This window comes from Micropterus salmoides, unplaced genomic scaffold, assembly GCF_014851395.1.
Source record: "Micropterus salmoides isolate LMB-PRFRI ecotype aquatic unplaced genomic scaffold, ASM1485139v1 Ms_hic_scaffold_17, whole genome shotgun sequence".
NCBI classification, from domain to species: domain Eukaryota; kingdom Metazoa; phylum Chordata; class Actinopteri; order Centrarchiformes; family Centrarchidae; genus Micropterus; species Micropterus salmoides.
Window position 1 is genome coordinate 18,986,043 of NW_024040817.1, and position 25,863 is coordinate 19,011,905.

The 25,863-nt window shown below is 41.0% G+C and overlaps 1 protein-coding gene across 4 annotated transcripts in view; it reads left to right on the forward strand.

Annotated features, from left to right (window-relative positions):
• The window catches only part of runx1t1 (RUNX1 partner transcriptional co-repressor 1), a 58,940-nt gene extending 36,074 nt beyond the window's left edge, over window positions 1–22,866 (forward strand). The window contains exons 3-11 of one of the 4 annotated variants that reach the window (XM_038725240.1): window positions 2,004–2,245; window positions 4,637–4,726; window positions 8,855–9,036; window positions 12,297–12,559; window positions 13,393–13,490; window positions 14,166–14,361; window positions 14,866–14,934; window positions 17,334–17,566; window positions 18,575–22,866. In XM_038725240.1, the coding sequence (XP_038581168.1) occupies window positions 2,004–2,245; window positions 4,637–4,726; window positions 8,855–9,036; window positions 12,297–12,559; window positions 13,393–13,490; window positions 14,166–14,361; window positions 14,866–14,934; window positions 17,334–17,566; window positions 18,575–18,895 (1,694 nt within the window). In that variant the 3' untranslated portion in view covers window positions 18,896–22,866. The remainder of the gene's footprint in view (window positions 1–2,003; window positions 2,246–4,636; window positions 4,727–8,854; window positions 9,037–12,296; window positions 12,560–13,392; window positions 13,491–14,165; window positions 14,362–14,865; window positions 14,935–17,333; window positions 17,567–18,574) is intronic. The other 3 variants (XM_038725243.1, XM_038725242.1, XM_038725244.1) reach the window with 3 other exon arrangements.
• Window positions 22,867–25,863: the final 2,997 nt, after the last annotated feature.

The window sequence follows — 25,863 nt, forward strand, 5'->3', positions numbered from 1 at the left end:
TTGATTGCAGATAATGAAAGCAATTTTAAGCAAGTTGAAGAAAGGCTTAGTAATTTTCTCCTTGTCAGTAACAAACATATAGTGAAGCAATTCCCACTGCAAACCTTTGATTCGCCGCAATCATTGCTCTCTGTTACAAAGTTAATATAAAAATGTAAACACGATTGTGTCCCCTTTTAATGATTTCACAGCAGTCGTCTTCTACTTAAGTAGGAGTATTAGTGCCTTACAGCACAAAGTAGAGAAAGAATGTAAACACAAGTAATGTGTAGTATATAATTAAAAAATGATACGGGGTAATGTTGTACCACACATCCATATAATTAGCGATGCACCATCTCAGCACCAATACTGACTTTATATAGCAGATCTGGGTAAGAGATCCACGTTAAATACAGTTACTTTCTAAATGTCATAAAAGTTTCATGTAGCCACAGCATAGCCCACCACAGTTCCATGTAGTGTGGTGATTTTAAACTTGGGAAAAGAGAGCACTGGTATTGGATTTGTACTCTGTATCAGCTGATATAATGAGTTGTGGTATCACAATTGGGAGATAAAAGGTTGGGTTGGTGAATCCCTGCATATAATAGAGTGGTTGTTGCATCAACAGGTGCAGTGTGATACTGAATTATAAATCAGTTCTAAATTGATGTTGGGATGGCTGTACTCTACATGACACTGCATAAATATAATTCCACCTGAAGACACCCATGGTAAATAAACACAGCAACACTCTAAAACAGAGCAGAGATACATGTGCTCACACATGGGAAGACAATCGCGATGCGCTTCGGTAAAACCAAGAAATAAAAAGTGAAATTTCCATCAGCATCACAACATCTTCTTAACCAGTTGCATTGAGCTTTTTTCCGAATTGCAGTCATTCCAAACAACTCTCCAACAAGTTCATTAACGCCCACTCATACAAACTGTTGGAGCTTTGCCATGACGTGCAAGTAGCCCCATGACAAGCAAATTACACCCTAGTATTCACTCAGAAGTGCATACTTAACCACTTGCATGAAGAGCACTAGAATCAAAGAATCGAAGGCCCTGTGGTTCAGAATGCTCAAGGCACTCAAGTCTGCGTTAGTAGAGCTGGTTCTCTGCAACAGAGGCATTATTTTATTCTTTTTCAATCACTTACTCTCCCTTTCTTCTTCTCTGGTATTTACTTTCTCCCTCTCTCTGTCTGTCTCTCTGCTGCAAACGCTTACACTCCACAATTAACATCGGTGCTTCAGTGCGATGAGGGAGGAAAGGCCCAGCTCTCTCATTACACATGCCGAAGGTTTTAACAAAGCAGTATGCTTTGATTTCCACCCGACGTAATTGTTACCAGATGCAGTTTGAGCATCTCGTCTCTCTCCTCTCTTTACAGTGGCGGCTTTGGATGACGGCCAGAGGGGGAGTGAGTTGATCGCTAGTCAAAACCTAATCTCATTAGAGAGAAAGCTTTATGCCCCCTTGTATCTCTTTGTACACCAACTCACCCAACACACACATGCACTGCTCCCGTGCTCTGGCGCGAACAATGGGGTCGAGGGGGGGGGGGCACACTGTCCCTGCTTGTTTAGACTGCAGGAAAAGAGGGAAAGGGAGAAGGAGGTGTAGGCAATATGTCTCCAAATGCAGAAATATGTTTTTTATGAGACAATACCGCAAAGGATCAAACAAGCCACGATGATTGGACGCAAATGTTGAAGATTGTGAATGTTTTCAGGGGAATGTAAATCATTTCAAATCAGAGGTTAGGTCTCAGTGAAGCTGACATATGTTGTTTCCTTTGTTGTCATTTGTCAAAGGCACAGTCAGGGATTTTAGGTTATTTTTGGAGATTTGCACATAGCAAAAGCGAACGCAGTGTTACTTTGCACAGCAGTGTGTTTCTATGGAAATGTTATTTACAAAAAACATTCAAAGATTTTTTTTTAATATAATATTTCTCATTTTGCTTTCCTTTCTCTTAATGATATTCTTTATGTGCTTATCTCACGCAGTAACTAATGGCAGTAGCCACTCACCTACGGCACTCAACGGTGCTCCATCCCCTCCAAACGGCTACAGCAATGGCCCTAGCTCCTCCTCCTCGTCCTCGCTGGCCAACCAGCAGCTGCCGCCGGCCTGCGGCGCCCGGCAGCTCAGCAAGCTCAAGCGCTTCCTCACAACTCTACAGCAGTTTGGCAACGACATCTCACCTGAAATCGGCGAGCGGGTCCGCACATTAGTGCTAGGACTAGTGGTGAGTGGCTACTGTGTATGTGTGAGCTTAAGATCAAAGGGCCTCGAGTTAGCAGGAATAAGTGAACCCATTAGTTGGCATTTGTTCAGCATGCCTGAAGTAGGCTACCAGATGGAAAATGTTTACCGAATCAGAAAGTTTCAATAGTCTCAGGTTAATTTTCAGTCACAAAGATGAATTCTTTTAAATACTTATCGCTGATTATGAAAACCTCATGAGGTATGTCAGAAACCTCACCCATCTGGTCCTTCAGGCATAAGTGTAAAATGAACACAGATCTTTGCCACCAGGATTGACATCCATCACTACTTTGCAGCCCATTATTCAGTGTTAATGCAAAACAATGGCAGCATTTTGTCATCTGGGACAAACAGTAACATCAAAGCAGGAGACTACCGTCTTTTTGCGCATGAGCCACTTTGGATTTAATTGCATAGACTTGTTATTTTAACATCGAACTTACTAAGGATGTGCAGTTGTCTGACAGCCAAACATGACTCAGTTGCTGTATTAAAGCCTCATTTATTTATTTATTTATTTAGCTAATAAAAGCAAAAAATGTGATTGCAGCTTTAAGAGGATGCATTAATGAAAGCATTACTGATAATCACATTTCTAACCCAAATTAAGATCCAGTACATAAAAGTGAATAAAAACAGCATGTGATATTCAAAACCTAAATTTGAATTTGTATGCACTAATAATATAGTATATAATCAACATGTGTGCAAAGAATAACAAAGATGAAACGGTGTTGTTGCTGCAACCATCTAAATACATTTAATACAGACAGATGTGCAGTGTTTCTCCAGCTTAGCTGACATGGTGATATGAAGGCTATATAAAATACATGTGCAAATCTAAGGATTTACAACAGGTCTGCGTGATCTGAAAAAATTTGAGCATAAGGAGCAGGGGAATACAGAAATAGTGATTGAACATTGTGCAGAAAGGAGGAGGCGGAGGAGATGGAGGGAAGAATTTTTTAATTAGCCACACAGAGCATAGCCTCCTTTTGGCTTCACTATGTTTATTTTTCTCACCGTCTGCATATGCACATGCCTCTCCTGTGTCGTTCTGGCTTGCAACCCCCCACCACCACCATCCATCTCTCTCTCTCTCTCTCTCTCTCTCTCTCTCTCTCTCCCCCCATCTTCCTCTCTCACTCTCTGTCCCTCCCCCTGCCTTATTGAAAAGAGTGACACCGTTAATTAGCTAGTTGTGTGCTGGGAAGAGGGAGAGAGGGAGACTCAGGAGGTTTCAATAGCTGTCAAGAACAGCCCCTACGCAATCTGGGCGAACAGATGTAAGGCTGAATGTAACAAAATTCAGGTCTGGGAAATAACGGCGAGAGTGTGGGGAGGAAAAATAATATCTGCTGCTCCGTCTCGCTTGATTTTTTTTTTTTTTCTTGTTTGTATTTTTGCTTGTTATAGAGCAGATTCTTCTCCCATGTGCATGCTCACCTCTTCCTCATTCTTTTTCTACTCTTTCTCTCTGGTCTGCATCTTGGGAATAGTTCATGTTGAAAATTAAAAATAGTGTCACCGCTGTCTTGTCAGCCATTAATGTTACAGGCAACCAAAGAAGGAGAGACAGATACTAGACTTTGTTTGGGTGTAGAGGGCTGACAAACTGAAATGTATAACCCACTTTTCTACCCCCACTGCTCCAAACACACACTTATACTCTCTTCCTGTTAGCACCCAGAAAACACACAAACACCCTCTTACTCTAAATATACAACCTGCTCCGTGTCTACTGCACATTTTCCTGGTCCATGCCACTATAATGTATTTTGGTCACCATGGTCTTATCTAGTCTGTGAAAAGAGACAGACAGTGTGTCGGTTGGCACTGATGGAGAGAGGTAACACAGGTGTCGAGCAATATGGCACAAGTGTGCTCACGTCCTGTGTTGATAAGGACGTGGTTGCCATGCATGTACACGTATACATCAGAAAGCATGTGTGCGAACATCCAAATGAATGCCCAAGTGATGGAAACAAAGACAAAATAAAAAATAAACACAACTGCAAGAAAAGTGGTATTTTAGATAAATATGTAGATAAATACAAAGTTCAAGTCCACCAACCAGAAGTTGAAAAAGTGCATTTTTGGTTAATAGAAATTAAGCACATTACTCCCTCATGCAGCATATTTTTGACGATGATGATTTTTTGATCTTGCATCTGTATTTGTTTTGTTAATAGAAGGCAATGTGTGTCTTTGTTTTCTGTGGCTTTTTTCACTGTGGCTTGCCCATATGCTTCCTATTACAAAACATTCACTCCAGGCCAGGATATAGCTTAGCTTCCAATAAGTAATATTATCACTTAATGCCTTCCACATGGATTCATGTGTTTTTTCTCTGTCTCTCTCTCTCCTCCAGAATTCCACGCTAACCATCGAAGAATTTCACTCCAAGCTCCAAGAAGCCACCAACTTCCCTCTGCGACCTTTTGTCATTCCCTTTCTGAAGGTAGATATTTAAATATACAATTACTACAGAAGGTTTGGCCTTCCTGTCCGCCTGAGCGACCAAATGTGGAAAACATTTCGCCAGCTCAGATCCAGACGTGCATACTTATGTTTGTGATTTTTCTCCCTGTTTTTCTCTCTCCTCTTTGCATCTTTGTCTCTCTCGTATGCCTAAACTGTCTCGTTCTTCACTCAGCTTCTCTAGAACTTCACAAGATACTGTCGCTCTCATTCTGTCTCTCACATCATCTCTCCTCCAAATTAAACCGGGTATAAGTCATTTCAGTACTGATGCTGATCTCACTCTATTATGTTCACTCCGTTTAACCCAAGGCTAGCAACTTTGTTCAAACCATATTTGTTCTGTACTATATTTGAACTGGAAAGAAGTTGCTTTGTTTTTTTGAGAATCCTGCTTAAGGTGTGCTGGAAAAGAGCACAATGAGTGTGGGTTCGGCCTGAGGACAACGTCCCCTTTCATGTCCTCCTTTCCGGCATCCTCCACCTCTTTCACTCAGGCTTGTTTTGTCATTGCTTCTTTATTCCACCAGGCCACATTTTCAGCCAGTATTTTCCATTTTCAGCCATTAGCATAGTATATTACCAGAGGAAGGAGCACTCTTTAAAGCATCCAGCCGTGCCCTTGCTTCAGCCCATTTGTCAACGGTCGCCTTGTTTCGGTCACAACAGCGTGCCTCACATCTCTTTTTTCCAGTCTGGGAGATAAAAAGGAAGAGTGATTGTGGTTTTTTTGTTTGAATCTACAGGTGAAATAGTGGCCATTTATGTGTATTTGGGATGTTTGTGTCAGATAGGTGTATTTTCCGAATGTCTGCTGGATTTGAGGAGCTAACACAGTCTGGAGGTGAGAGCAGTGGCGGAGGTGGTGTGATTTGTTTTGGTAGTCAAAGATGACAAATGGGACTGGATTTATGTTGAGGGATGTACTGTGCAGCAGCAGTTTAGATCATGTTATGGGGTTTGGGTGAAGCTGAGATCAATATCAGTGTGGTACAGAGACATGGAGGGCATGGACGGGCATAACTCTTAACACAGGGCTCATTTGTTTCTATTACACACCTCTGAAAAGGCTCTGTTTTGTTTTCTCACTTTTTTTTACTGATTTTTTCCCCCTTAAATCATCTTCTTGACTTCTCGGTCTACCTCTTCCCTCTTTATCTATTCTCTATCCCTCCCTCCCCTGCTCTATCTGTTTGTGTCAGGCATGGGGTAAATGTTATTTATGAAAGCAAGACAGTCGGTCCTCTCTGAGCACAATATCATCACTTTACTCTGTCTGTATGCGTGTGTGCATTTGCAGATGTGTGTATGTGTGAACTGCCATTCACATTCCTGTATTATCCACTGAGGGCCTGCGTGGATGTGGGCAGCAGAAATTGGTCCCACTAGAATCACCGTTACTGGCTCTTAACAACACAAACAGAGACTTTCTGTCCTCCCTGTCTCCTTCCTTACGTTACATATATTCTCTCATGCTTAAGTTTTCTTCATCTCTTTCTTCTTTGACTCACCTTCTCATTTGTTCTCCCGCCATATTTTCCTGTCTTTATCCCTTCCCTGTCTCTGTTTACGGTTCCCCATCTCTCCATCCTCCAGTCCCTCCTTCCTTTCTCCTCTCCTCGCCAGATGGTTAGTGTATCACTGGGATGGCTGCGGAATCAAAGATGCAACTCTTTTTCCCCCTCCATCGCTCCTTCTCCACCTCTCTCTCTCCCCGGTCTAATTTTAGTGTCTTCCCACTGCGGGCCTATAATGCCAGCTACCATATGGTAGCGGAGAACAGTTGGAGGTGTAGGGGTGCTTTTATAGGTGCGTCGAAGCACAGCTGCAACAATGCGCATCAGGGCTCAGAGTTTTTCATTACGCTAATGTTAGACCGAGGCGACCCGCCCGCACCCCCACTCCCACCCAAACCCACTCAACTCCTTTCCCCTTCTCTTAATACTAAACCACAAATTGGTTGGGACTCTTTACTGGAAAGAGGCAATCATAAACCACACAGCGCCAATGACGTGATGTGTTGGCGGGACGCCCGCTTCACGAGACAACAGGCTTCCAAAGCAACAATGTTTCTCTGTTTTCAAGTTCAAGCTTTTTTAAAGTTTGCTCTCAGCTTAGCTGTCAAGTGTTTTGTTTTTCTTGTGTCATGCTGAAGTGAGAGGAGTGCTGTGAGACGAAGGAATAAACACATTTAGCTAAAGAGAGAGAGAGAGGGAGAGGGAGAGAGAGTGGTGATAGGAAATAATTGAAACAGGACAATATAGACGTGCAAAAAGTCACCTAGACTCTCCTCCAACTGCAAATTACACAGAAACAGAAAGGTGATGAAGTGCAGCATATCCTGAACGTGGCATATTCTGAATTGTTTTTTGGCACCGTTTGACAAAATGACAGATCCTGTATTTTCACAATAAATCATCCTGGGCGGATTTTAACTGTGACTGCTGAACACTACTTGAAATTTTCCCTTTATGCAAGTGCAGATGTTGGTTGCTGTAACTGCACAGAAGCAAATCGCCATACTTTATCATATGAAAAATGATCTGGCCTCTCCAGTGGTCTGCATTTCTTGACTCAGTCTTTTTGTTAATGCATCCCACATCTCTGGCAATTAGAATGACCTCTAATTAATGAAAGATGAGTTCACCGGGGTCAAAGCAATCTATTTTATGCTCTTTTTTCAGGGGGTAATTACGATCATAAACTATTAACGGTCCATTAACTCGGGCAGGTAAAGCGATAGCCATGCAGCGCTTGGCATTTCTTTTACTACAGCCAATTACTGAAGAGGGATTTTTGTATGATTATGAAACATAAATATCACTAAACAAATCAGGGTTGTGTTTTGTGAGTATTATTTCTGTATGCAATTGGCAAAGACAAGATCGAATGGTTCAAAGAAATGGAGGAAAATTCATAGGTCAGAGGAAAGAAATGGCGAAAGAGTGAACAAAAGCCTATGGATTATAAAACTGGAAAAAATAAGGAAAGGAAAAACAAAGCAAGGGACGTAGAGAGAGATTACGTTGTTGAGAACAAAACAAAGATTAACAGACCTAAAACTTACAAAGATGGCCACTCCAAAGTCTCTTGATGTACCTGGCCAAAATAGCTACCACTTTCGTTCTGAACCTTCCTGATGCAACACTTTCATCTTCTTGCTTCAAAATGCACCCCATCAGATGTCTTTGAAGTCAATGCGCACATACCTGCATGACCCTGTAACTCCACACAAGAAAGCAGACCCCCTTGTTATGTCAAAGAGATTGAAAATAGCTGCTGTTTCTTTTTCCTTTTTAAAAAATGTATATGCCATAGAGAAACTCTTTGGGTGTTAATGCACTCTGGGTCACAGGAAGTGGTGGTGGTGGTTCGGTGGTAATGAGCAAACAGGGAGTAGATGACATGGAAGACATGGATCTCTTGTTACCTCAAATTGGTGTTTTTGAACTGAAAAGACGGCGGAAAATCTTTTATTATAACACGATCTTTGTGTGTGGCTTACTGTGAGATAATACATTTCTGTGTGTTATATTTCTTGAAAACAAGCTGTCTGTAGTCAGATGTTTTAGAGCTTTGCATTTTGTTTCAGATCAAATAGATGCATCAATCTGGTTTAATTGATGTTTGTTGTTATATAAATCATCAAAAACATATTTTGTAGAGTAGAACTGATATATTCCAACTGCATAGTTTCTCTTTTAAGAGCTTAGATTACCCTTAAAGCAATGCAGACACATTTTTATTTGCATTATAATTTTATGCAGTTCCAAATCTCCACAATTCTGATTTCACTACAAATGATATCTATTTAATATATTGTCATATAAACAGCTCAGCTCAGAATCTGACATAATATTGTCATTGTTTCCAAAATTAGCAAAAAACTAAACAGAGTGCCTCTTCGAAAGAGGAGCGAGTGACTGAGCAAGTGCTTTTTTTTCATTTGTTGAAAGGCAAAAAGGCAGATGTGATAATTATATTCTTATTGTTGCTTCCCTGTTGTCAGTGTTGTCCAAAAAAACAGTGCTGATTGTCAGTGTTGTCCAAAAAAACGTGCCTTTGTTAAATTCCCTCTGGTAATACAGTGCTGTTTCCTTCTGTATAGGCCAACCTGCCGCTCCTTCAGAGGGAGCTGCTGCATTGTGCCAGACTGGCCAAGCAGAACCCAGCTCAGTACCTGGCCCAGCATGAGCAGCTGCTCCTGGACACCAGCACCACATCCCCAGTGGACTCCTCCGAACTCCTGCTGGACGTCAACGAGAACGGCAAGAGAAGGACGCCAGACAGGTGGGTGAATCAGAAAGTCAAACATTATTTATTCATTATGGGACAAATATGTGTTGGAATCATAACATAAATGCACACCGATCAAGATGTAGAGGTTATAAATTTACCAGCTCCAAACATTAAAGCCGCTGAGGCTTGTTATTCCTCTATTGTTTGATCTCATGCATGAATCCCTTTGAGTCTGCCTGCATCCCTGTACGTGACTCCACAGACACAGGCTGAGCCAATGCAAGGCAATAGTATGATGTGTTAATGTATGTATGGGAAGTGTCTGCGCCACCGGGCCTCATGACATGCTCCATTGGACATCTCAGCTCCTGGCTCCTTCTCTTAATGGGCCAGAACTGCGGAGAGGAAGAGATGGAAAAAATAGACCTGGCTACACACACACTTCCTGAGGATAGAAAAATAAAGGAAGACAGCTGTGCCTTAATGAAAAGTGTGAATGTGTCAATTAATGTGTGTGAATATGTATTCCGTGTATGTTCTTGATACCTAAGTTATCATTTACTTCCATGCTTGACTGGGTGTGTAAGTGGATTTTTTTACTTCTTGGACAGAAGTTTGTGAACATTTGTGTGTTGTTGTGAGTCTGCTACAAGTACAATGTGTGCATGGTCTTTTGAAATAAAGGGTAATTCCCCGGGGTCTAAAATTTTTAATACAGGTAGGGGAGAGGAAAATGTACTTTTCATATCTGCTGAGGGACAAAAATGCCAAATGCAATATTAATAATTCTCACCTCTCTTTTCCCCCAACAGTCGGATAGGCAGACTTTTTCTGTAATACCTGCATATTTGCGAGCCGTCTGGTGCATAGGGGAGTGAGCTTAGGGGAAAAGGTGTGTGTGTGTGAATGTGAGAGAGAAAAAGTAAGTAGGCATCTGTATTCAGTGAAAACATGTGGGCTGTTTGTGTGAATGTGTGTGTGCATGATTCTCTATCAAGTGTGAAAGTGTGAGTATGTTTCATGTATGTGCACCTCTATAAATGTTTGGGTGTAGTGCGTGCTTGTGTGCGTGCGTGCGTGCGTGCGTGCGTGCGTGCGTGCGTGCGTGCGTGCGTGCATGCGTGCGTACGTGTGTGCCTGCCTAGGGAGATGGGCTGATAACATATACAGATGAGGCTCCAGCACCAATATGGCTGGCTAAGCACCTCTGGTTTCTGCTTACCTCTGCTCTGCATTCCTGCTTAAGGGAGGCCTGTGTTGGAATATCGGAATTTGAATGGGAATCCTTAATTACAGACAACAATGCACTATCAGTGCATCCTGATTAATACCGTGGTCTGCAGACCAGGAACATCACAGTACAATATGCAAATGAGAAAAAAACAGACATACAGTGTATACCATAATTACTCTATAACAATAGCTGATATTTAAATAATAGCTAGGAGTCCAGAATTACCAATACCTGCACTGTAATGACTTGTATGGTAAATTCAGTATCATTCAGCAATTACTTTTAATAGAAATGCTATTCTCACTCACTAATTGATTAATTCCTATCCATTCTGCTTTTCATAATGTAACACGTATGCAGATGTTTCACTATAAAAGTCTTCCAGGCAAGTAAAGGAAATATGCCATCCCTAAAAAACTGAAATAAGGGAACTGATGAATTTGTATAACAATAAAGGGGTGCAGATCAAAATACATGGAGGCTTTTTCCTAAAATATTATCTAATTTATTTATTATTTATTATTTATTTGAACTAAAAGCCCTGTCTCTAAAATCAAAAGTCTCAGATTAAGTTATATATAAAGTTTTCTTCAGTTGAGGTAAAAAAGTATTCTCATTTACAATTTGAAGATTTCCAGTATATGAATGTTGTTTATTATGAGATGCTGTTTAATCACATTTCCATAGAGACAGTTTGAACCCAATTTCCTCTTCACATCTATGTGTGTGTTTTTATCATGATAGGCATGGGCCCAGATAGAACTTTGTCATTTCAATAAGCAGTATTTGTTGTCTTTTTTATGTGAAATAAAATAAATACATACAAGTATTAAAATGTTATTGACATGTGTACATAAATTGGGCATGTATGTATCTACACTAGGTAAATTATGTGTGCACACGTCCGTGCATTGTATAGGTGACTGAACATGTGTGTACTGCAGCGCCTGTAGATATAAACATTGTTACAGCAGGAAGGCTGGGGAGATAAGAGTGGATGGATGAGTCGAGGGAGGCAGCGAGAGACAAACGGATGGAGGGAAAGAGCATATGGAGAGCTGTGGATGAGCATTAGGAGCCCATAAAAGCAGCTCATTAAGAAGTTCAATCTGTTCATCGGAGAGAGAGATGGGGTGGAAGAGGAGAGAGAGAGAGAGAGAGAGAGAGAAGGAAGTGGGGGATTTCAGCTTGGGGGGGGCTTGGGGTTTGGCAAGATTTAACTGTGAACTGACAAAGCTGAGAACACACACACAGACACATGTGAAAGCATGCGTTCACACACACACACACACACACACACACACACACACACACACCTGGCCACATTAATCTTTGAAAGCAGGCTAACAAAAATCCACCTGATCCCCTGGAAGCTACTTGAGCGAGTTTGTATGATTGTGTGTGTCGGTAATTTGTGTTCAGGCTTTAGTTGTGTATGTGTGCATGTATGAATGGACGTGTTTTCAATGGAAGAATTCCAGGGTGATTCCTGTAAAAAACAGCCTTTCACTGCAGTTCTTTTGTCTGTTAGCAGGTCAGCTCAAGCCTTCACCACAGTACAAAGGGATGGTACAATTGTTATGATATGATGATGTGTTTCAAATGTTTGTATGTAATAAATGTCACAAACAAATTTTGAATCAGTTTTACAGTTTTAATAGGTATGATATCAGCGTCACATTGATTTGTGCCTGCATTCTTTCCTTTTATTTCCCTTCTCTTTTTCTATGGATCCATTGTGCCTCAAGAGGTACTTTGCTATTTGCCTTTCACTTTAACAAGAATATGTTCAAGTCAGGCAACAACAGCAAACCTTTCAGACATATTTGGTCTCATACTGGTCTTATTTTACTTGGAAATTGTGAAAAAAATTTCCAGTACAGCGAAATAATTCTGCATATTCCTAATGCAGTGTCACTTGTGTCAGGATTCCTCCAAAAGAGTCCCTTGTTATTGTAGTGTCCCCAAACTAAAATTTTCTATTTTATTTAAATTTTAACTATTAATTACTGCTAGATGCAGTGACAAATGAAATACAGAGTCAAAAATGTGTCTCTTTATTTCATTCTCCAACTAGAACCAAAGAGAATGGCTTTGAGCGAGATGGTGCCCTGCATCCAGATGTTCACCCTAGCAAGCGGCCCTGCACCATAAGCCCTGCCCAGCGCTTCAGCCCATCCAATGGGATCTCCTACCAACCCAATGGCCTGCCCCACCCGGGCCCGCTCCCTCCACAGCACTACAGGCTAGACGATATGGCCATTGCCCATCACTACCGTGACAGCTACAGACACCCCGCCTCCAATCATCGTGAGATCCGGGAGAGAGCCAGACCTATTGGTGAGGACATGAGGGAGGATGGAGAGTGTATATAAGTGTGTGTGTGTGTGTGTGTGTGTGTGTGCATGTCTGTGTGTACATACATTTGGATTTAGAGACACAAACCAATCCCACTTAATGGCATGCTGTCAAAGCTTTTACTCTGTATTAGCACCACGAGAAACATAAAGAGGATTTTATATACAGAAGTTACAACAGTTACATCATTTTTTCATCATTTCTCAGGCTTCTCACTTCTTTATATACCACTGAGATCTGTAAATGTAATAATAATGATACTCAGTCAATGTCCACTTCAGTCTGTTGGATGATTGTTGGTACAGCAGTCTCTGACCACAAGGCCATCCTGCTGCCTCAGAAAGCACAAAATAAAGCCACTGCAGCCTGGCTGTGGGAAGTAATGTGCTGTTAGATGTATGAGTGCACAACATAAGCGCATTCAGACACAGTGTATGGCCGTATTAGAGACATTTTTCTGCGTACAGCAAGCCTTGATGAAGCTGTAATGACGACTTTGGCTCAGTTCTAAAAATGGAGAGACATTTACCATGTCTCGCCTTGTGATGGATGTTTATTGGACTAGAAGCTCAGTCATTTGAGTCCTGCCCTCAGGGTGGGATAGAGATATGGAGACAGCAAAGAAAAGGGGGAACTGAGGGAGGAGGAGGGAGGGAGGGAAAAAATGGATGGAGAGTTTCAAACAGGGACCAAACGACGGATAGATGAAAGGGAGAGTATGGGAGCGATGGAGTATTGTTACATTGATCCTCTGTGTCATACTGACTTGCCCTTATGTTTATCTTTCTATTTGTCTATCTATCTATCTATTTTAGGTATGCATGCAGGGACCAGGCAGGAGGAAGTGATTGACCACAGGCTGACAGACAGAGAGTGGGCTGAGGAGTGGAAGCACCTTGACCATGTAAGAAAAGTAATAACATTTTTTTATTACTATACCTTATAATTCTTTCTCTGTAGGTAACAGGGATTAGCTAAGTCCTCATTTCACTCACATTAAGTTTTTTTTTTTTAAATGTCGAGATAAATTTAAAGAAAGCTTTGATACTCCATGTATATCAAAGTATGTTTTTTTATGTATAGAATAGAGACGTGTATCTGTGTGTATATGCTTGCATGTAAATATGTTTGCCTACATTGCAACAAATATACTGTACATTATAAATATCGATACATTATTGCTCACATGTTCACCTTCAGTGTTGTTAATCCAGTCCCTTTAAACCTACAGTTTGTAACTTACTGCATTCAAACTACATGAAACAAGACAGAACATCAGGTGTCACATTTGTGAATCAAGTAATGTTTAAGTAAAATGTCAAGCAGAGAGGTGTAACCATACAAACATGTTCGACATTTCAAGTGTGAGAGTGTGACTCCAAAATGTACATCTCGTGTTTCACTATCAAACTCCACGAGACAGATATATGATATAATAATGATACACTTACTAAAATAACAAGACATACAGTATGTCGTGTTTAATTTAGAACCCCACCCTTCGCCACTACACCCTTGCTGAATTTAAATCAATCCATACATGCCTATGTGTAAACTCAGCGCTTTGCCCACTCCCTGTCACCCTCAGTTGCTGAACTGTATCATGGACATGGTGGAGAAGACAAGGCGCTCACTGACAGTACTGCGGCGGTGCCAGGAGGCCGACCGCGAGGAGCTCAACTACTGGATCCGACGATACAGCGATGCTGAAGAGCTAAAGAAGGGTGCCACGAGTGGGCAGTCAAGGCAGCAGAGCCCAGCCGCACAGGAAAATGCAACATCAGGTAAGGGACCATACATACATCTTCCAACCTACCTCACTATTAAAGAAGCCCAAATCTGACAATCTCATTATTAATTATTAAAACTAAAATCGTTAGCTTGTTTCTGTCCTACATGAAAATTATGGTGTTTATTTTTTATTTTCTCCAGAAAGGCTGATAGTAAATGTGGAGTTCCCCAGGGTTCAATTCTAGGTCCTCTACTGTTAAGTTTGCATATGCTGCCAGTAGGGCATATCATCTATGTTATTATGATTATACTAATGATAGTCAGTTGTACATCTTCCAGTCCCTTGAAAACTTGAACCATTTTACATCTCACTAGTTTAGCAAAATCATCATTTATCAAAACAGTGTTTTGCTTTATTCCTTAAACCTTTTGGTGGAAACATCAGAGTAACCAACAGGCTTTACAAAATGCTGGTTTCTTCTACAATCTTTGGGTTATGTCATGCAAACCACTGGTTAATCTCTGATTACCATGGCTGTGTGTTTGTGTCTTCTCAGAAATTCACAGGGAACTGCTGCACCGGCCTGTGTCTGGCTACGTTCCTGAAGAGATCTGGAAGAAAGCTGGTGAGCAGCACTTCCACGCCTGCCGTCATCACACATACACACTTTCTCTTTCTCTTTATCTCTCTGCTGTTTTTTTACGACATTTTGCTCTGTAGAAATCAAGGCCATCTTTTTCATCAAGATGACTCAGGGCTGGAAGTGGATGAGAGGCGCTCCTTTAAACCCCTTCTCCCCTCTCATCCCAATGTAGTCTGCTGTCTGCAACCTACTCCCATGGTAGACTTGAATTAATGTGTCAGGCTACTCATAGAAAATCATTTATATTTGATACAGTAGGACGTTAAAAAATAAGAGTTTCACCACCACACTCAACACTCTCCAAATATGATGTCAGGTCATAAAACAATTTTATTGCTCCAGTCAAAGAAGGGACAAGAGTAGCTTTTACAGCTGGTCCAGTGGTTCTGCTGTTGAAAGTATAGTAGCAAGACGTATCTTTTTGCTTTTGGCACTTTTGTAATCCCCTTAGCAACAGACATTGCAGCTATTTAGTGAAAGTGTTATATAATAGTACAGGGGAGTTTGTAGAGCCAGTTAAGATCAAGTATTGAAACTAATTTGTTGCTTTAACAGTTTTCAGTAGTTGGCATTACATTTTGTAGCGTACATAAACAGCATTCTTTAACCTCATGAGTGCAGTTTCAATCACCATTTTTGCTATCCTGAAAAACTGAAAGAATTTTCCGCTTACGGTTTGATGCTTGAGAAATCCACTTTGTATTCACTGTCGGTGATACAGTATATCTGCTTTTTAAACCCCTTGGAGAAAAGAAATTGTCCCCTTGCTTGACCAAGCATGATGTGTGTGATACTCAGAACAAGTAATATGCATTTAAATTGAATTGAGTATCACCATCGGGACTCTGCCTGCTTTCCAGTATTCTCCTCCCTTCGCCAGCTTTGATCGATCTTCCATCTAAGGCATTTGGTGTGTAATCACAATTCCATGCACAAGGCATATATCACACTGCACCGTGGCAAGTTCCATGACTTCAGGCAGCACAGTAGGTTAAAGACGAAACCACCTTGGTTTAAAAATGTAGCGCAATCATGATGGAGAGAAAATGTGTCTGTCTTTATGAAGGCACACATTCTGCGTGATATTAAAACGGATTTTGCAATTGTAATACAAATGTTGTGTACAAAGAAAATGAAGTAAAGTGATGCATATTTGTCAGACATTAAGCTGAATTTATCTTTTGCCTGTAGGATAAATGGTGCCTGCTATTTCTCATTCTCTCTGCATTCTTCTTAGTATTTCCGCCATCCTTTTCATTTGAGTCGCATATATTTTGGCTGAGGAGAGACTGATCTAAATTTGACCCAGGGAGGATTGCAAAATAGGATTTTTAACACAATGAAGTGTGGCTGTGAATACATCTGTTTGAAATGGGCAAAATGTTTACAGTTGGTGATAAATATTCAAGCACCTTGCACGGTGTCCTACCGGTTTCCCACTTCCCCTCACCACATGGGCCTCTGGGATCACAATGGAAATGCATAATTTAAATATAAATTACCTGATTTGCATACACAATTAGTCAAGTTACAGGCTTGATGGGAGCAAACAAAAAGCCCTCCTTTTGCTTTGACGTTCTGTTGGAATTCCACCGCTTAACACCCGCGTGGCAAGGTTATTCATTCCACAAAACAAGTATAAAATAACACATTGCTCCAGCTAAAGCAGGTTTTCTGAGTGATTACCTGGGATTAATTGGCTCATGCTGTTGTCTTGAGGATATTTTTCAAATTAAAAGAAAAAAAATATTTTGTTTGCTCATAATCAAATGCGATCAGTTCAACCTTTAAATTCCAACATTACACACTAAACCACAGTCACTATCATAAGAGGGTAGTAATTAGGAAGGGGTATGCAAAAGTGATTGGTTGTTAAACATTACTTCCTGAATGTTTTAATAAATAATTGAAAGCAATCGATGTGTCATGTGTTAATGTACCCACTATCCTGCATTTACCACATTTAAAAATTGATGTCTGGTTAAATTTGGTGTATCCCATATGCAACTGATCCTGAAGTAAAAAAAGCTAATAAATACAAAAACTGCATAAGTTTTCTCTGCTGTGCAAATTCACTCTTATCATCTCCAGAACTACAAAGTAGGTATCTCACATAAATGAGCAAACTCAGTTTTATTGTTACACGTGTATCTCGCAGATGCAATACAGATGTAACAGATGAAACATCTTGTTATGAGTTGAGATGAAACTATGTGTTATTTCAGAAAAATGTTATGGTGTTTCAAATGGCAGACACACATTTTTTCACACAGTAGTTTTGAGTGCGTTGCAAAGAATCTGACTTTATATACACACTCATTCCTGTGTAAAAACGTGAATTCTTCCAAGGATAGGATGATATAATACACATTATGTTGCAGGTACGGGAGGGTTGACTTCCTCTGTGTCCACACTCTTTCCAGAAGAGGCTGTGAATGAGGTGAAGCGACAGGCCATGTCAGAGCTGCAGAAGGCTGTATCAGAGGCTGAACGAAAGGCTCATGAGATGATCAGCAGCGAGCGGGCCAAAATGGAGCGTACGGTAGCCGAGGCCAAGCGACAGGCAGCTGAGGATGCGCTCTCCATAATCAACCAACAGGAGGACTCCAGTGAGGTATGAACATACACAGACAAAAGGTGTACCATCAATCTTTCAAACACATCTCGAAAGCCGCCATCTTCTTGTTTGGTAGTTATGGTATTGCTTTGTTGATGATACTTTTGTTATCAGCTGTTGTAGTGACTCCCAAATGACACAGATGATAGGATCTTCTCTTACAAAGAAATTCTGTTGTATTTTATCATTGTATCAGTAAAAGCGTTGAGGATTATCTTTCAAATACCGAAGAGGTTGCTGATTATTCACAGGTTTAAAAGTGTTCCTGCAAATAGAAGTTCTTTTGTAGTCAGGAGACAGTGCCGAGAGAGAGAGCAAAACAAAGCTAAGCAAGGTCAAACAAGCAGCTATTACCCTCGCTTTCCTCCTTCTTATTTTTTTTTATCTGACAGAGTAGCTAGCATGTTTAGAAAGGTGTTACCAATTCAACAGAGAGGAAATAAGGGAAGGAGCTTTTATTTGCTAATCACCATTGGAGACCTTGACGTTTAATCAGTTAAGTGAGAGGGAAATATGTCTCACATCTGTCATTAATTGGAGGAGTGATGTTTATGAGAGAGAAGCGCCTCAGAGGAGAACTTTCAGAAGCTGTTTGCAACCTTGTTCTCAGGTTTCCCGTGGATATGCAGTAATCATGACATGCTTTCCCTGCGGTTTCCAATATATATAAGAGGCCCTAAGTGTAATCAGAGATGGGTTTTTGATCAGTCTGTGGTTTGTTTTAAGCTAAGTTAAGTGTACCAAAGGCAGAGGCTAGTTCTGTTAATGTGCAGACTGGTGCACTGGTATCTCTTGCTAATCTTCATGTCCTGTTCAACCAGGCATTTTCCTATCACAAACATATTATTATCTTTTTGTGTGAATAAAGAAAAGCAAGGCGTCCTAATTACATTTTAGCAATTATCAGAAGTTCATCAGCTGTACTGGCCAATTCTCTGTCTGATTGTAAATCCTTCTGCTGTATTATTTTTGTGTTAGTTAACTGTGTATCTTTCTGTCTGTCAGAGTTGCTGGAACTGTGGCCGCAAAGCCAGTGAGACGTGCAGCGGCTGCAACACGGCGCGCTATTGTGGCTCCTTCTGCCAGCATAAGGACTGGGAGAAGCACCACCATGTCTGTGGTCAGACCCTCCAGGCGCAGCAGCAGCAGCAAGCCAGCCAGCAGCAGGGCAGCGTCCCAGGTTCAGAGACCCCTGCTCCTATTAGCTCTGCCTGTACTCCGAGCAGCGGAACTGGGAGTCCGGCTGCCACTCCGCCTGCTGCTACCACTCGCTCCTCTACCCCCAGCACCCCGTCCTCCTCTGCCCTGGATGGCACACCGCGCTAAGAGACTCAGACAGAAGATGGAGGCAAATGCCTCCAGGGGCTTTACAGCCAGCCCTCAACCCCACAAACAGCATGACTGTTTACATTGCCTTGCAAAGATACTAAGCTAACGTGGCTAACAGAAAGAGGTCTTCTGTCTATCTTGCAGCATAGTCATAGAAGGAGGAGGAGGAGGAGGAGGAGGAGGTCCATAATCAGGTCATATTGACTTGCCATGACTTTAAAGATACACAAAGATATTCTTTGTTTTGAATGAATGAATTTAAATATTGATATCCTTTTATCGTTACACTTGCTATTCTTGTTGTCTGTTTGTCGTGGTGCCTGTTGTTGTTAACGTTGTTGTCATCGTAGCTTATCTTATTTTTTCCTGTAAATAATAAAAGACTGAGCAGAGATAGCCGTGAACTCGAGATAAGTATATCTGACCTCCCCTTTTTTTAAATGTTTTTATTTTCCATCCTTGAATTAATGCTTATTTCCTTCCTGTACCTGGGACATGAGACTAGTCAACCCCATTTTACCAAACAGCATACCAAGTGAACATATGTAGCTAGAATGACTGAAGTAATCAATACTCTTTCTAAAGAAAGACATTAGATTTCCTGACAGGCACACCAACGGGTGGATAGATAAACAAGTTTTGCTGCCTGGAGAGAGGAGGGGGATGGATTGAATCTCTGGCCCACAGACCGCCACGAACTGGGCAGATGTGCAGCAGATTGCAAGCAGAGCCAGCTGTTCAACCAATGTTATTTCCCTCTCACTTGTAATAATATCCAGGTCAGTGGGCTGGGAAATACAAATCTGTCTCCCTGAAGGATGTAAAAGAAGAATTCTTGGACAAGATACAAACTTTGCCCACCGCACATGTGGAGAATGTACTGACTGCAATTCGCATGTGCATGCTTGGTGGGTCATAGAAGCATTCAAACAGGAAGTGATGTCATCATCCCTTACCGGTGAGACTGTCAAATCACTACAACAGCAGCTGCTGGGCCACTCAGAGCTGAAAAGCTACAGAACTCAGTATGGAGCTCATTCTGCAGCCGAGGCGCTCCCCTCCTGTCTCACCTTTGAAAAACATTTTCATCTTTCTTCATGTTCTTATTCTTTTTCTGTAGATGTCATGGTGTTTAAGACTTCTGTCCTGTGGTGTCACCAATGGTTATTTATTGTATATGTGTTGGGCAATTGTGACAATGCATAGTACTTCAACCAGTCACAACTCTAAGTCCTTCATAAATCTCTCTCGCTAGCTGGTGCAAAAAGAGATAAAAAAAAAAGAAGTGTTATCTTTTTTCCAAGCTGCTTTTCTATTCTGTGTGTAAGTGGTAGATCCCTCGTAGTTCTATAAGTTTTACTTCCCTTTGTCCTCAAGAAAAGACACAAGCTATATCTCAGAGCTGCTACTTGAGTCTGACCCAGATCTTTTCTGAGAACTAGCATGTTGCGCGGAATGCTAACCTAAATGTTTTGTACAAGGGACATACATAAATGTATTTGCACTGTCACAGAGGTTATTTCGGCATGCTTCTTTTCAGCATAGACCTACTTGTGTTGTTGGTATAGAGCCATAATTCATCAACCATTTTGTATGTAGTGATAGAATTATCTGGTTTTACATTCTTTGGGATGGGGGTAGTTGGAAAAATATAAAATCACCAAACCCACTTTTTTTTCCTTCTCAATATGCTAACAAAGCGGCCATAAAAATGTTTTTTTTTTTTTTAATAGTTACAGACAGTGCATGCACATTACTGAACGTTTGTTAAATATTTGTTATTTTTTAGAAAAACTGGAAAAACAACCAAAAAAAGTAAAAAAAATACAAAAAATATTCTAACAAACTAACTTTCCAAATGCAGAGGTGTAGAGTCCGATTGACAGCTTTAACACTGCAAAGCACCAGGTAAAACACAGTATTAACACAAGAGATAAACAAAAAAAACACCAAAAACAGCCAAAGACTGACACCAAGGACCAAAATCCTGATTTAAACGATTTTCAAAAGAGGTTTGTTCACACAAATATTTGGTTATTTATTTCTGCAGATTTTGTTCACCCGTTCATGGGACAAAACCAACTTCAGTGTCATAAAATTCCCACCCCAACAGCACTCGTCATTGTGAAATGAGAAGGTGTGAATTAAACATAATGAACATTTCACAGCAGTGTTACATTTTAACTGGAGCAATAATAACTAATGTGACATGAACACTGATGACTTCTGTAGGCATTTTTGAAGAAAATCTTTGAGATATTTTTTGATCTTGTTTGTACATTTTCTCATTACACAAGTGTCAGATGCCCATTTCCGCTTTAAGCAGCAAGAGGTGAATGTGAGACTGGGCTTTCACACCAATGCCATTTGCAGTTGTTTTATATTTATTTATATCAAAGTATGTCATTTTTGCTGTTGGGATAGATAATCAGTTGGAGCTTTGTTGTAAACCTTCAATGTAAATCAAACAAACCTCTCATTCGCAGTAAGAGAGCACTTACCCTGACGCACACAAAGGCTTTTCACCCCAAACACCTTGGTGCTACACAGAAGCGCGTTACAAATTCTGACCTCAAGGAACAAGTGGAGGCCCACAAAGGTTCCGGGCTGTTTGCTCCCTCTGTACTTCCTCATCTCTCCCTTCTTGTCTAAACAAAATACACACCTGCATTCATGACTCTAAAGGGTTAAACAATCCAAAAAGGTGTCTGACACCCTACTAGCGACTCCTTAGAAGCTGTGACGAAACAGCCAAGCTGTTTTAACACTAGTGTATTTGAAAGTATACAACAAATAACATGTGTGTTCATCATTATCAGGGCAAAAAAACCTGGGTTAAAAAAAAGAGAAAAAAACAAAGGCAAACATTATCGCTCAATGATTCTTTGAGAAGCTCTATTTTTTCTTTCTTCCCTCTTCTATGTGTGTTTTGCTACAAATTCCTCGGTGGCAAACAAGTCTCACTCTACCTCTTACAGCACGATAAGAGCATCAGTCGCGGCGCTGATACTGGTCTAGTCTAAACCAAATGGGCACAAGAGAACAGGAAAATAAAAAACCCAAAGTCGAAGCTCATACAGCTGCAAAACCATATCACTACTTGGTAACAATGCAGACCTCATAAATAAATAAAACATAAATGAATAGAAATGAGAAAAAAAAATTTTTGTTATGTTCCTTTATGCCTGTGGCGTTTCTAGAGTACATCAAGAGTTTGAATAGTTTGAACAGATTTTAAAAATTGTGCTAATTTTAAAGAAAAGTGTCGATTCCTATTTCGACGATACAAGCTAAGGTCACAGTTAAGAAATGTTGTTTCTCTCTCGCTCTCCTGTTTCCCCTCCGCCCTTTTCTCCTCTTCTCTGTTGTGAAGACATGCTAAAGTGCTTGTCGAACTCGTCAGCGGGGGTAAATTCAGAAGGGGGCATATACAAAAGGCAAAGCTTGTAAAATCTAAAATTTAAAAAAGTGAAGGCTATGAATTTAGACATGCCTGTTTTTTTCACAATAGGAGAAAATGTTATTTAAATTTCCTACTTATGAAGAAACAATGGGGAAATGTGTGGGGAAAACAGTGAAGGCCGTAGCATTAATCTGGGGGAGTGAGCTGAACTTCAGGGGTGGGAGGGTTTCGTTTTTTGCGTTCTCTTGAGAAATTTTATTGTGGAAAAAAGAGCTCAAATGATTTGAAGTTGTTGTGCAATACTTAATTGAGACATGAAAACCACAGGTTAGTGGTAGGCTGACACTGGGCGGTCTTTCCATCGCCTAGGGTCAGTGTCCTCTAGAGAGCTTTCCAGTCTACTATGTCAGAACTGTGGTTTCTTGTTGATTTTTTTCTTTTTGTTTTCTTTTTTTTTAATTCTTTTTTTGGGCTGTAAACTATGGTCTGTCAGTCTGTGAAACTTTGCAGTATAATTCTGGTATTGTTGTTCTCTTAACGGTGTAATAAATATGTTAATACCTGACTCTGAGACTTATCTTCTTTCATTACAACAGCAGGATCCAAGATTAGCAACACTATCTAGATAAAATACCAAACTGATAGGGACACTGTACAGTTCAGTGTACATGTCACCAGGGGTACCACTCAGCCTGAGAAAGCCTGTGGCTTTGGAGGAAGCTTTTTAAAGTTTGAAAAATTAACACAGTTGATGTCTGATTATCTCAGCTTATACAGACTTCAAATAAAACGCTGCATTTATAGGTCACACAAAGGTGTAATATATCTATATACACTGAACAAAATTATAAACGCAACACTTTTGTTTTTGCCCCCATTCATGAGCTGAGCTGAACTCAAAGATCTCAGTGAGCACTTCTCCTTTGTCGAGATAATCCATCCACCTCACAGGTGTGGCATATCAAGATGCTGATCATGGGTATTGCACAGGTGTGCCTTAGGCTGGCCACAGTAAACAGCACAATGCCACAGATGTCACAAGTTTTGAGGGAGTGTGCAATTGGCATGCTGACTGCAGGAATGTCCGCCAGAGCTGTTGCCCGAGAATTGAATGTTCATTTCTCTACCATAAGCCGTCTCCAAAGGCATTTCACAGAATTTGGCAGTACATCCAACCGGCCTCACAACCGCAGACCACGTGTAACCACACCAGCCCAGGACCTCCACATCCAGCATCTTCACCTCCAAGATCGTCTGAGACCTGCCACCCGGACAGCTGCTACAACAATCGGTTTGCATAACCAAAGAAATTCTGTACAAACTGTCAGGAACCGTCTCAGGTAAGCTCATCTGCATGCTCATCATCCTCATCGGGGTCTTGACCTGACTGCAACTTCGCACAGCCATTGAAGAGGAGTGGACCAACACTCCACAGGCCACAATTAACAACCTGATCAACTCTATGTGAAGGAGATGTGTTGCACTGTGTGAGGCAAATGGTGGTCACACCAGATACTGACTGGTTTCTGGACCCCCATGGCACCTGTCACTGGGTGGGCTATATTAGGCAGCAAGTGAACATTTTGTCCTCAAAGTTGATGTGTTAGAAGCAGGAAAAATGGGCAAGCATAAGCATTTGAGCGACTTTGACATGGACCAAAGTGTGATGGCTAGACGGGGTCAGCGCATCAAAACTGCAGCTCTTGTGGGGTTACCCAGTCTGCAGTGGTCAGTACACGTCAAAAGAATGAATACCCTTGCATGGAATCGGTAATCCCTGATGGCAGTGGCCTTTTTCAACAGGATAATGCACCCTGCACCAAGCAAATATGGTTCAGGAATGGTTTGAGGAACACAACAAAGAGTTCAAGGTGTTGAATTGGCCTCCAAATTCCCCAGATCTCAATCCAATCCAATCAACATCTTGGTGCCAGATACCACAGCACACCTTCTGAGGTGTAGTGGAGTCCATGGCTCGATGGTTCAGGGCTGCTTTAGTGGCAAATGGGGGACCTACACAATATTATGCAGGTGGTCATAATGTTTTGGTTGATCAGTGTATGTCTGTATGTTTAGCATTAAAAGGGACTTTTCATTTCATTGCGCAGCCCTGTGTAGTATGATAAATAAATGTACCTTGTAGAGGCATCTTCTGAAATGAATCTTCTGAAGCAAAAACCAGCTGTGTGACCATCATGCTAAACTGTAGAGGTTTAGTCAGAATCTGTCAACACATCTGTCAGCGGTTGTTCAGAACGTCCCATTTTCAGGTTTTTTCTTACTGTTTGTTTTATTGATTTAAATTTCAGATAATTTAGCATATGAACAGATTCAAGTGTGACATAACAGTCCCCAGTCCTGTATCAGACAAGTGACTCAATAAGTAATCAATTCCCATTTAAAATGTGAGTGGCCATCCAAACAGTAATAAGTGGAAAATCTGTTGATGGTCATGCAGGCTGTATAACTGAAACCCAAAGTATGACTAAGTACATACACAGCCGCTTCCTTTTTCCACATTGCTGGCTATTTTTCCTGTCTACAGACCTCGGACCTCACTGTCTTTCTTAAGGGAGACACAGTCAAAGCTTGGACTCTGCACACCTGATCTTTTATTTTCATGGTTGGAATCATGATTTTACATGTCACAAATCCAAAGTAGGATTTAAATAATCGCAACAGATACACAGGATCGAATCCCGCAAAGTGTCTCCAGCCACATTCCCTCTTCCATCCATCCACTAGATACTCTCATACTTTCCCTCCTTCCCATATCACCTGACTGCCCAACCCATCTCACCAGTCTCCCAATTCCTCAAAACCATTTACTGCCTTTCCTTACCGTACCCTCAGACTTTTTCTCCGAACTTCCTCATTCACCTGCTCACAGTTCTCACTTCCCTCATCAGTCACTCATTACATAAACCAGCCTGATCCTTTGTTCCTTTATCAGTTCGTCCTAGTTTCTGTCTTGCCCTGACCAGAACCTGCATTTCCTCAGCTGTGACAAAAACACATATACCCTACTTTAATGAAAAAATGAAGCACTTGCAAACATTATTATATTTTTGCTCTATTGTTTTTTTAGAAATATGTCAGCCCGATGTAATGCTGTCTTGACTTCATGTAGGATGGAAGGTAGCGATGAAAAAAGTTTCCACCATTTGAGAGTTCAAGTCATCAGACTTTATTCTGTGTAGAGTTGAGTCGTATGTATTAGCCTTAAAATATCATTTCCATCTGCAAGTGGACTTTTGAGAGAACAAACATCAGCCGCCATATTTGATTGATTCTGAGGATGCATGGCAGTCTCAAGGTATTTGAAAGACGAAGTACATTTATAACAACCAGCTAGACCTGTGTGTCCTTTTAAATAGTTGTTATCTTTTCATGGCAACTAGGATTTCTGAGGATGTATGACTAATTGCTTACTAATTTAAGAAGCAAATCAGCCTTTTGACTCCATGAGAGATGTATCCATTTCAGACAACTGGTGCAACAACTTTACCCTACGCCTTACAGTGTTTCCAAGCATAGTGACAGGGCTAAAGGAACTGTTCAA